The 13,199-nt window shown below is 39.6% G+C and overlaps 1 protein-coding gene across 2 annotated transcripts in view; it reads right to left on the minus strand.

Annotated features, from left to right (window-relative positions):
* LOC133641904 (inner centromere protein-like) overlaps nucleotides 1–13,199 on the minus strand; it is a 50,730-nt gene that overhangs the window by 22,560 nt on the left and 14,971 nt on the right. For both annotated transcript variants that reach the window (XM_062036016.1, XM_062036015.1), the window contains exons 4-10: nucleotides 10,529–11,109; nucleotides 4,393–4,432; nucleotides 4,262–4,295; nucleotides 4,046–4,157; nucleotides 3,916–3,955; nucleotides 774–858; nucleotides 544–684 (exon numbers count right to left, since the gene is read on the minus strand). In XM_062036016.1, the coding sequence (XP_061892000.1) occupies nucleotides 544–684; nucleotides 774–858; nucleotides 3,916–3,955; nucleotides 4,046–4,157; nucleotides 4,262–4,295; nucleotides 4,393–4,432; nucleotides 10,529–11,109 (1,033 nt within the window). The remainder of the gene's footprint in view (nucleotides 1–543; nucleotides 685–773; nucleotides 859–3,915; nucleotides 3,956–4,045; nucleotides 4,158–4,261; nucleotides 4,296–4,392; nucleotides 4,433–10,528; nucleotides 11,110–13,199) is intronic.

The raw sequence follows: 13,199 nt of genomic DNA on the forward strand, positions 1-13,199 counted from the left end.
TATGATTGCCATTTGTTGTGATATTGTACGCAGGTATGACACACTTCTTCCTGAAAATAGTCTAATTTCTGTGTAAAATGTGTTGGTTATATCGAGCTGGATTCAGCTGCGTATCTGGGAACCTCCGTCAATGAGGGGGGGGACTACAGAATTTTGACCGTGATTGCAGTACCATTTCTGGCCAGATTCTTACATATGGCTGCTTTAACAAAATAAAGTGTAAGATGTGTCATTGATCATTTAAGTATAGACAGTTTTTCTTTATGTATGCCTTACCAAGATAGATAACTAAAATGTCTTAAAATTGCTTTTACACTTATATGACTTGAAATGTTTCATCTCTATGGTTACATTTTGACTGTGGATTTTTTTAATATTAACTATTCCATTCAATTCTAATTGAGTGAACGGTTTTAAAATCTTAACAGAGTTGCAGCAAAATATTATTGAAGAAGTTCCACCGTTCACTAGAGTCTAAATGAGGTCGCTGGCAAGCTTATTAAGCAGCTGTGTAGTCATGCAAAGGTGGAAATTTAAACATACCTTGGGATCAATCTTGAGAGGAGTGTTGTACTTAATGAAAGACTTCATGATAGGATTACGACTGAAAGAATTTGGAGTCATCATCAGCATCTGATTCTTCTGCACAGTGTGGAGGAAAGATGTCATATTCGGTCTGGCTGCCTGTTTAATAAAAAACAGAAAAATCATAAGGAGTATTTTTTACAGCATTATTGGTGTGTTTTTAATTTTGACTTATTTGTGCAACGTACGCTGCGACTCTTCTTGGGAGGCGAGAATCTCTTAGGACTTTCCTCCACAGTATATGGTGCTTTGCGTTTGATGCTCTGACTTGACCTACAAGATTTTTTTATGAAATAAAAAACAGTGACATGTCTTGAAGGCAAAACCAGTGAGATACTGCTTACCACTGAACCAAGAATAATATAGTTACGTAAAAAAATCATTAAACCCTCAGTCTATTCCTGAACCATGCATGCCCTGGGCCTGCCCAAAAAAACTTTTTCTGCTACATGTCTGCCCTTGCTTTGACACAAATTTTACCGCACCTGGTCTGCCAGAGAATAAGAAGACTAAGATGGGATCGGTGTTGCCAACTTAACACTGCTGGACTCTAGAAAGAGGTTCTGCAGCCTCCGAAGCAGAACCTACAGGTTCTGTAACAGCTTCTTCCCTCAAGCCGTAAGACTCTTGAACGCATCATAATTAAATTATCCTCTCAACTCCCCCAAAATGGATTATCTGGCTGGAGTAAAAAAGACAATATAACATACATCCATAAATGTGGACGCATGTGAAAAAGTGCAATATATTTATCTGTACAGTAATCTATTTATTTATTTATATATATTTATTTATTTTATATATATATATATTTATATATATTTATTTATTTATGCACCTTATTGCTTTTTTTTATCCTGCACTACCATGAGCTTATGTAACGAAATTTCGTTCTTATTTGTGCTGTAAATTTCAAATTTGAATGACAATAAAAAGGAAGTCTAAGTCTAAGTCTAACCACTTTTTTTTGTGCTATATTTAGTTAGTAATCAGAGCACTCTAGAACCTGTGTGAAGTTGCCCTCCCACAATTGTAAATATTAAAATAACACTGCCATTTGTTTGTACCAAGTTTGTGCTGTAAAAAAAGTCCATGTGTGCCGTTAAGGTTTTTAACCTATTCTAAAATACATTTTCTGACTAATGACGTTATCAAGCTCCCGTATTTGTCAAGATCTCCCAAAAATTGTCCCAAACGTTTGTGCTGTAATTTTTTTTTGTTATTTTAGTTTTAATGTTATAAACGTTTGATTACTACTCACATCCATAGTGATGTGCAGAGGGTCATTGACATATCTATCAAACCCTCTGATACCAAATCAATATTTATGCTGGAAAATCAATACTCAATTCAATCCAGCACAAATGTAGCAGATGTTTGGTACAGGTTTGGGGAGATTTTGACAAGTTAGGTGGCTGCGTATGAACATTAAAACATTAACATTTAAACTATTTTAATAAGACAAAAAGTTTTCGCAGCACAAACGTTTGGGACAAGCTGGGGGGGCTGATGATGTCACTAGTCATAAAATGCCTTTTAGAAAAACTTTAATAACTTTACGGCACGAAATACAACAAAAACGGCAGTTTTATTTTAATATTTGCAATGATATAAGGGGCCAATTTCACAAAGGTCCCTCTCAATTTTCAATATCAAAAAAGTGACTGGCAAATTGAGTGATGAAACTTTTGGGGACAAAATAAAAGGCATGTATCACTCTTCTCAATTGGCACAGAATGCTTCTGTGGGTCCCTCCCTGACTAAATGGCCCCCACAACAAACTCTGTCTTGTAACATTAAAAAGAAAGCCATAAAAAAAGTTTTTAGTTCTAAACATACTTGTTTATGATTACCGTATTTTTCGGAGTATAAGTCGCACTGGAGTATAAATCACATTTTTTGGGGACATTTATTTGATAAAACCCAACACCAAGAATAGACATTTGAAAGGCAATTTAAAATAAATAAAGAATAGTGAACAACAGGCTGAATAAGTGTACGTTATATGAGGCATAAATAACCAACTGAGAACGTGCCTGGTATGTTAACGTAACATATTATGGTAAGAGGCATTCAAATAACTATAACATATAGAACATGCTATACGTTTACCAGACTATCTGTCACTCCTAATCGCTAAATCCCATGAAATTTTATACGTCTAGTCCAGTGGTTCTTAACCTTGTTGGAGGTACCGAACCCCACCAGTTTCACATGCGCATTCACCGAACCCGAACCGTAATCATAAAATGATGTTATTATATTAAAGAAATACTAATAAAAGGCATATTTTACAAACAGAAAGTTACAGGAATGTACACATGATCCCATGTTTATATCTCATTGTGCAACATGTGAATGTTTTAGTGGGAACTAAATGCGATATCTGAAAGGGGTACACATTATTTCCAAAGCAGGACCCCCCACCCAGACATATAATATATTAGTAAACAGCTCATGAAAAACAATATGTTATAGTCATTGTAAGTGGGCCAAAACACTTATATATTACAAAACAATATCATGGAAATGACTGCTGTCATTTGATTATAATAATACAACATTGAACTTGTTATTTAGTCAGGTTTGGGACAGGTGTGCTGCAGGTGTGACCACAGTGCATGTGCACGTCTGACGTTGCTCACATGTGCTCCACTGAATGCTCAAGGAGTTTTTGCGTTTGCTCACACATATGGAAAATTAGAGGGAACATTGTTTGGGGGGTATCCATAATACGCGACAGGGAGAAGTTTTTATTTACACGATGAGTTGGGTGTGTCTTGACCTCCGCAGCGGAGGCTCTGCCGAACCCGAGGCCGACTCACCGAACCCCTAGGGTTCGATCGAACCCAGGTTAAGAACCACTGGTCTAGTCTCTTACGTGAATGAGCTAAATAATAGTATTTGATATTTTACGGTAATGTGTTAATTTCACACATAAGTCGCACCCCCGGCCAAACTATGAATACGGTACGTCATTATAACATCCCGTGCAGAGGTAGACATGCAGGCAGCTTCCAACAATTACAGGCAAAAAAAACATCCATGTTGTGTTCTGGGCTCCATGCAAGCAAGCACAATTTTAAATATAATGTACACTGCACAGGCGTTGGAATTGAGGATCAAGTCATGTCTGCTTTTTGACACAACATCAGGTGAATTAGTTTTCATGTGGACAGATTCCTTTTCTTTCTTTTTTTTTTTTATAGACGCCACCACAGTGGGGGAAATGTGCATTCTTTTAAAAATATCCTAATTTGTGTGGACATGGGCTTAGTTTGTTGCTCCAATAGAGGTACAATACTGAATGCATTTAACACTCAGGCTCACCTCCGGCTTGTCTCGGACGTATGAAGCTCGTCAGGGACAACTGAAACAAGAAAATGCAAAGCTTTTTAACAAAAATTGCTGCATACAAAACAATTTAACAGACATAAATGTTAATATCGTGAGCAGATACGTATTCTCTTGTCCATGGTGCTCCTGTCAGGGGTAAACAGCGATGGCGGGGCCAGTTTGGGTGAGTTAGCAGCCACAGAACGAGTAACACGTGCCAAAGACGGCTCTGCACCCTGCGTATACATTAATATGGTACAAGATATAACGATAAAAGGATATCATTTGCCCTCCCAAACGGCAGAAAGAATGGGCGTGTATGCGACCTATTGCTTATTACCCGAGTTTCAGGCCATGTGTCTTCTGGAACAGCCCTGTTAATTGTCACAAAAACATTTTTTTTCATTTTATTCTACTTCAAAGTGAAGTTTTTGGACTTTCGTTTGGCAAAGAAAATATCTTAATACTTACACTTTTTCCACAGTCTCTTCCGTAGACTCATTTGAAACATCTGCAACAACCACAAAAAAAAACTATGTAACAAATATATCCATCCATTCCCAATAAGTGACTGAAATCAAGACCAGATGTTTTGAAATCCATCCATCCATCAATTTTCTACATCCCTTGTCCTGATTAGGGTACACCTCGGTCTGGTCACCAGTCAATCACAAAGAATATATAGACAAAAAATTCACACAAAGAAGTTTTAAATAGAGATGTCCGATAATGGGTTTTTTTGCCGATATCCGATATTGTCCAACTCTTAATTACCGATTCCGATATCAACCGATACCGATATATACAGTCGTGGAATTAACACATTATTATGCCTAATTTTGTTGTGATGCCCCGCTGGATGCATTAAACAATGTAACAAGGTTTTCCAAAATAAATCAACTCAAGTTATGGAAAAAATGCCAACATGGCACTGCCATATTTATTATTGAAGTCACAAAGTGCATTATTTTTTTTACCATGCCTCAAAACAGCAGCTTGGAATCTGGGACATGCTCTCCCTGAGAGAGCATGAGGAGGTTGAGGTGGGCGGCGGGGTTGAGGGGGGTTAGGGGGTAGAGGAGGTGTATATTGTAGCGTCCTGGAAGCATTGCATTCACTTGTGTGTGTCAATTATCAATTACGCCAAATAGCGAAAGTGAAACCGCTTCTATCAGGACATGATCTCAAGAAATTAATCCACGCCTTTATCTCGACTCGTCTTGAATACTGCAATGCCCTGTATGTAGGCATTAGCCAGGCCTCCCTCGCCCGCCTGCAGCTCGTGCAGAACTCTGCTGCTCGTCTGCTAACACAGACCCGCAGACGTGAGCACATCACCCCTATATTAGCGGCCCTTCACTGGCTCCCTGTGCATTACCGAATCAATTTTAAACTCCTTTTATTTGTTTTTAAATGTCTAAACAACCTCGCGCCAACATATCTCTCCGACCTCCTTCAGCCTTACTGCCCCACCCGATCCCTAAGATCAGCCGATCAGCTGCTACTGACGGTCCCAGACACAAGGCTGAAGCTTAGAGGTGACAGAGCTTTCGCCGCTGCTGCTCCCAAGCTCTGGAACGACCTACCTCTTAGTGTTAGACAAGCCTCCTCTCTTCCTGTTTTTAAATCTCTCTTAAAAACATACTTTTATTCCATGGCTCTTAACACTGAGTGATATCCATCCTGCAATGGCGCCCCATAATACACCTGCTGTGAACCTGTTTTTATGTTTTATTTATTTTTTATCGTGTTGTGTTTGCTCGGTTCTCGTATTATTTTTTAACCTGCCCATTGTACAGCACTTTGGCTACCCCTGTGGTAAATTTTAAATGTGCTTTATAAATAAAGTTATATAGCAAGATGGCGGCGCATGGTATGCTGCGGCTATGCTAACGCTCTTGGGAGTGTAGAGCGATTTGGCAAAAAACACCCGTCATTTCTGTCAATTTCATGGCTGGCTCAAAGCGTGAACACTCTGTGATCACATACGACCGACAGACAATTCTGGATGTGGATGGATCGGGTCGTTATAGACTGAAAGATGCATGTACGGTGGACCCCCTCTCTAGCATGGGAATACTTCGTGGGCTACATCGAGCGGCCTTTGTAGCAGCGGAGTCAAGTGCTAGCGGTGACCGCCAAGGGAGACGACATAAGCGGTGCGAGCGGAAGCAGAAGCGGGGATGCCGAGCTGGGCTAACAACAAAGAGAAAAGCTAACCAAAGAAGCGTGGAGTCTCCGGGTAAGAAGTCATTCAAACTAGAACTAGCCGGCGTCAGGCTGGATAATCCCTGCACACATAGCAATTCTCTTAGAATAAAACACAACTCACATAATGTTTTTTCTTTTGTGACCGTGTCAGAGGCAGACATACATTGTACTGAGGTAGCTAACTATGATGCGTTCAGTTTATCGCAACATCAAGCAAACAATCTGAATATCCCCGTCGTATCAATTCCTAGATATGGTCGAAACTATTTAAAGTGCAATACGCATAATGAACGCAACATTATTAATATTGCTACTTCGGATAATTTCAACAAACAATCCTCAAAACAGCCCACTACCTATAATATGGGCTTTTTAAACATAAGATCATTATCTTCCAAAACGTTATTAGTTAATGAAGTCATTAGAGACAACAAACTTGACGTCGTTGGTCTCGCCGAGACCTGGCTCAAACCAGACGATTTTTTTGCGCTAAATGAGGCATCTCCTCCTAACTATACCAATACACATGTTGCCCGACCTCTTAAAAGGGGAGGGGGTGTCACACTAATATACAATGAAAACTATAATCTTACACCTAACCTAAATAATAAATATAACTCGTTTGAGGTGCTCACTTTGAGGTTTGTCACACCGCTGCCTCTCCACCTGGCTGTTATCTACCGCCCCCCTGGGCCCTATTCGGACTTCATCAGTGAATTCTCAGAGTTTGTTGCTGATCTAGTGACGCACGCCGACAATATAATCATAATGGGGGACTTTTATATCCATATGAATACCCCATCGGACCCTCCATGCGTGGCGCTCCAGACTATAATTGATAGCTGTGGTCTTACACATAATAATGTGTAATAAATGAACCCACGCATCGCAACGGTAATACGATAGATCTAGTGCTTGTCAGGGGTGTCACCACCTCTAAAGTTACGATACTCCCGTACACTAAAGTAATGTCCGATCATCCATGCGTGGCGCTCCAGACTATAATTGATAGCTGTGGTCTTACACAAATAATAAATGAACCCACGCATCGCAACGGTAATACGATAGATCTAGTGCTTGTCAGGGGTGTCACCACCTCTAAAGTTACGATACTCCCGTACACTAAAGTAATGTCCGATCATTACCTTATAAAATTCGAAGTTCTGACTCATTGTCAACAAACTAATAATAATAATAATAATAACTACTATAGCAGCCGCAACATTAATGCTGCCACAACGACAACTCTTACTGACCTACTGCCTTCAGTAATGGCACCATTCCCAAATTATGTGGGCTCTATTGATAACCTCACTAACAACTTTAATGACGCCCTGCGCGACACCATTGATATTGTAGCACCGCTAAAGCTAAAAAGGGCCCCTAAAAGGCGTACCCCATGGTTTACAGAAGAAAATAAAGCCCAGAAATGATCATGTAGAAAGCTGGAACGCAAATGGCGTGCGACTAAACTTGAGGTTTTCCATCAAGCATGGTGTGATAGTTTAATAACTTATAAACGCATGCTTACCTCAGCTAAAGCTAAATATTACTCAAATCTCATCCACCTCAACAAAAATGATCCTAAATTTCTGTTTAGTACAGTAGCATCGCTAACCCAACAAGGGACTCGTCCCAGTAGCTCCACCCACTCAGCAGATGACTTTATGAATTTCTTTAATAAGAAAATTGAAGTCATTAGAAAAGAGATTAAAGACAATGCATCTCAGCTACAAGTGGGTTCTATTAACACAAATACGACTGTATATACGACGGATACCGCCCTCCAAAATAGTTTCTCTCTCTTTGATGAAATAACATTGGAGGAATTGTCAAAATGTGTAAATGGGACAAAACAAACAACATGTTTACTTGACCCAATTCCTGGGAAACTTATCAAGGAGCTTTTTGTATTATTAGGTCCATCAGTGTTAAATATTATAAACTTATCACTTTCCTCTGGCACTGTTCCCTTAGCATTCAAAAAAGCGGTTATTCATCCTCTACTCAAAAGACCTAACTTTGATCCTGATCTCCTGGTAAACTACCGGCTGGTGTCCCACCTTCCGTTTATCTCGAAAATCCTCGAAAAAATTGTAGCACAGCAGCTAAATGAACACTTAGCGTCTAACAATCTCTGTGAACCTTTTCAGTCCGGTTTCAGGGCAAATCACTCTACGGAGACAGCCCTCGCAAAAATGACTAATGATCTATTGCTAACGATGGATTCTGATGCGTCATCTATGTTGCTGCTTCTTGATCTTAGCGCCGCTTTCGATACTGTTGATCATAATATTTTATTAGAGCGTATCAAAACGCGTATTGGGATGACAGACTCAGCCTTGTCTTGGTTTAACTCTTATCTTGTTGGGACGGCGTGGCGAAGTTGGTAGAGTGGCTGTGCCAGCAATCGGAGTGTTGCTGGTTACTGGGGTTCAATTCCCACCTTCTACCTTCCTAGTCACGTCCGTTGTGTCCTTGGGCAAGACACTTCACCCTTTGCCTCTGATGGCTGCTGGTTAGCGCCTTGCATGGCAGCTCCCGCCATCAGTGTGTGAATGTGTGTGTGAATGGGTAAATGTGGAAATACTGTCAAAGCGCTTTGAGTACCTTGAAGGTAGAAAAGCGCTATACAAGTACAACCCATTTATCATTATTATCTTACTGACAGGATGCAGTGTGTCTCCCATAACAATGTGACCTCGTTACCTTAAGGTAACGTGCGGAGTTCCCCAGGGTTCGGTTCTTGGCCCTGCACTCTTTAGTATTTACATGCTGCCGCTAGGTGACATCATACGCAAATACGGTGTTAGCTTTCACTGTTATGCTGATGACACCCAACTCTACATGCCCCTAAAGTTGACCAACACGCCGGATTGTAGTCAGCTGGAGGCGTGTCTTAATGAAATTAAACAATGGATGTCCGCTAACTTTTTGCAACTCAACGCTAAGAAAACGGAAATGCTGATTATCGGTCCTGCTCAACACCGACATCTATTTAATAATACCACCTTAACATTTGACAACCAAACAATTAAACAAGGCGACTCGGTAAAGAATCTGGGTATTATCTTCGACCCAACTCTCTCGTTTGAGTCGCACATTAAAAGTGTTACTAAAACGGCCTTCTTTCATCTCTGTAATATCGCTAAAATTCGTCCCATTTTGTCCACAAGCGATGCTGAGATCATTATCCATGCGTTCGTTACATCTCGTCTCGATTACTGTAACGTTTTATTTTCGGGCCTCCCTATGTCTAGCATTAAAAGATTACAGATGGTACAAAATGCGGCTGCTAGACTTTTGACAAAAACAAGAAAGTTTGATCATATTACGCCTATACTGGCTCACTTGCACTGGCTTCCTGTGCACCTAAGATGCGACTTTAAGGTTTTACTACTTACGTATAAAATACTACACGGTCAAGCTCCTGCCTATCTTGACGATTGTATTGTACCATATGTCCCGGCAAGAAATCTGCGTTCAAAGAACTCCGGCTTATTAGTGATTCCCAGAGCCCAAAAAAAGTCTGCGGGCTATAGAGCGTTTTCTATTCGGGCTCCAATACTATGGAATGCCCTCCCGGTAAAAGTTAGAGATGCTACCTCAGTAGAAGCATTTAAGTCTCATCTTAAAACTCATTTGTATACTCCAGCCTTTAAATAGACTCCCTGTTTAGACCAGTTGATCTGCCGTTTCTTTTCTTTTCTTTTCTACTGTGCTCCCAACCCGGGGTGGACCGCTAGCCTGTCCATCAGATGGGGACATCTCTACGCTGCTGACCCGTCTCCACTCGGGATGGTTCCTGCTGGCCCCACTATGGACTGGACTTTCGCTGATGTGTTGGACTTTCACAATATTATGTCAGACCCACTCGACATCCATTGCTTTCGGTCTCCCCTAGAGGGGGGGGGGGGGGTGGGGGGGGGGGTTACCCACATATGCGGTCCTCTCCAAGGTTTCTCATAGTCATTCACATTGACGTCCCACTGGGGTGAGTTTTCCTGGCCCGTATGTGGGCTCTGTACCGAGGATGTCGTTGTGGCTTGTACAGCCCTTTGAGACACTTGTGATTTAGGGCTATATAAATAAACATTGATTGATTGATTGATAAAGTTGATTTGATGTGAAAAGCCGTAGATATTATGTGATTGGGCCGGCACGCAAAGGCAGGGCCTTTAAGGTTTATTGGCGCTCTGTACTTCTCCCTACGTTCGTGTACCACTCCGAACAGCAGCGTTTTAAAAAGTCATACATTTTACTTTTTTAAACCGATACCGATAATTTACGATATCACATTTTGAAGCATTTATCGGCCGATAATATCGGCAGTCCGATATTATCGGAAATCTCTAGTTTTAAACATATTTGATCATATTATTTTTTCCTTTCTCACCATCAATGCTGCTGCTACATGATGAGTTGTCCATACGAGCCACCTTTCTCTTCATCATGGATCGTTGTGAGGCACGGAGAAGAGATTCCTTCTTCATACTGTGACGCAAGCCTGTCAGAGAGTGACGCACCTTGAGGGAACACCTAACAGAGCTTCGGCGGGACCTTCTGGCGTTACCCGCTATGGCAATTTTAGCAGATTTACGTCCAGGAGAGGGCTCAGGTTGTTTTGCATACTCAGCAGACAAATGCTCTGATGCAGGGATGCTGACAACAACATTAGGTGATGGGATCTTCACTGGAGACTCGCTTGTGTGACATGGCTCATCTATTTTGGCATCGCTATTTGTATCCACACCTTCATCCTCAACAACCTTTTTTTTATTCTTACATTCCTCTATGCTGTCATTGCTTGTAAGAGGCACCTGGCTTACATCCTCTTCTACTAGGGTTTGTTTGTTTCTCCGAGTAGTGTGTTGAGGTCGTGTCCTGCTTTGAGCTGCAGAAGATTCATCTTCAGCAATGAAGTTCAATGACTTGACAGCGGAACCTCGAAGATTACTGCGTCTTCCCTTAGAGAACCTGCATCACATTAACAGCAATGGAGCAGGGGTTGCAATAATACATAGGTATTAAAGGGGAACTGCACTTTTTTTGATATGTTGTCTATCATTCACAATCCATGTGAAGGATAAGAACACCAGTGTTTCCCACACATTCATTTATTTGGGTCGCCCCGCCACGAAAGAATTACGTCCGCCACAAATAAAAAATAAAAAAAATAAATATATATATATATATATATATATATATATATATATATATATATATATATATATATATATATATATATATATATATATATATATATATATATATATATATATATATTTTATTTTTTTGTCCTGTCCAGCTTCTCAGGCAAATCATATAGTTGATGTAGATGCCCATATAGGCTGTTCACATTTACTTTACAAAAGAGAAGTGTAGGATACTTCTCTTGTTGCCTTATTTGTATTTGACCACTACTGTTTTCTGTTTATTTGTTACTGACTGTGGCAGGACACCTCTGCCTCTGTTTCACTTTATGTTGCTGGTAAATAATATGGTTGTAGTAGTAGGCTAAAGTTAAATTATTTAGTATGCACTAATTAAAGGGGCAGAGCTTTAAGAGACATTTTAGCTTTTATATTTTATAAGATATATTTTTTGTAAGAACCACAATTAATAGATATATTTCAGTGAATAACTTATTGTTCAAATCTGTATGTAAATATGTACATAAAGTGTTGTAATTATATTGTAAAATGGATGGATGGATGGATGGACGTTTAAAACAACTGTAATTATTAATTAGTAAGTATAATTTTTGGAGCCTTTTTAGAGAAAATCATATCATTGTAGTAAATTATGCAAATTACTCGATGTCATGGTGACCACGCCCGTAGCCACGCCCCACCGCCACAGGTATCTTGGCAGTTTATGGGAAACACTGAACACGTCTTTCTTTTTTATGCATTCTAACTTGCAAAAGTCTGCAAACAATGGAGGTAATGGGAGTCACTACATTATAGCGTCTTGTGCCCATAAAGCCCTCTAAAAACATCCAAAATCCAACAATCCTACATTTACATCTCATGACCTGAATACCAACCAAGTATTACTGATATTATAATTGCTGACGTTAAGGAACTACGTTTAGCGAAGCATTGATCACAGACAGGTAACTAGCTTATGCAACAACAGTATTGACATATTGAGTTGGTGAGCTGCTGTATAGCCCCTGAGTTGGTAAAAGTTCATTCTAGATTATAAATCATGCCTCTCACTTGTATAGTAGAAAGTTGTGGCCATACACCGCGAAGTTAGTCAACTTTGACATCCAACTTATACATTTTGTTTTGTTTTTTTCCTGTGTGAGGATTATGATGAATTCTTTAACTAAATAGGAAAATATAATCATACTATCAGTCGGCATCTCACTGAGAACAGACATTGTACAGTAAGTGTTTGTATTTCTTGTTCAGCACTTAGCAATAGTGCTGCATGATGATTTTTGTTTCACAAGAGCTGGATCTGCTTATCTCTTAGCTTCTAAAACTCATCCCCCATACATTCATGCTCAAAAATATAAGGTTCTGCTACATCATTTGTCCCAAAGTAGTTGTTGTTGGCTCTCAGGAAGTCAGCCATGAGTGAGTGTTGCTGTTGTTGAAGGAAATAGCAGAAAAATTGCAGAAATAGACTTAATTTAATTAAAGCGCTGCCGTATGCTTAAAATGACTGAAATACGTAAATATTTTATTATTATTATTATTATTAATGTGCCTGTTACTATATTACATACACACTTTAGGGCTGTGAAATCAATAAAATATTTAATTGCATTTTGTTCATAGTTAACTCAAAATTAACCGCTATTTATAGCTATAATTTATATAATTTTTCATCAATAATAACTGTACCGTAGACAGATAATTACGTTTTTGAAACTTTATTTATTTTAAATTGCCTTTCAAATGTCTATTCTTGGTGTTGGGTTTTATCAAATAAATTTCCCCCAAAAAATGCGACTTATACTCCAGTGCGAGTTATATATGTTTTTTTCCTTCTTTATTATGCATTTTCGGCCGGTGCGACTTATACTACGGAGCGACCTATACTCCGAAAAA

Source organism: Entelurus aequoreus, linkage group LG24, assembly GCF_033978785.1.
Source record: "Entelurus aequoreus isolate RoL-2023_Sb linkage group LG24, RoL_Eaeq_v1.1, whole genome shotgun sequence".
NCBI classification, from domain to species: Eukaryota; Metazoa; Chordata; class Actinopteri; order Syngnathiformes; family Syngnathidae; genus Entelurus; species Entelurus aequoreus.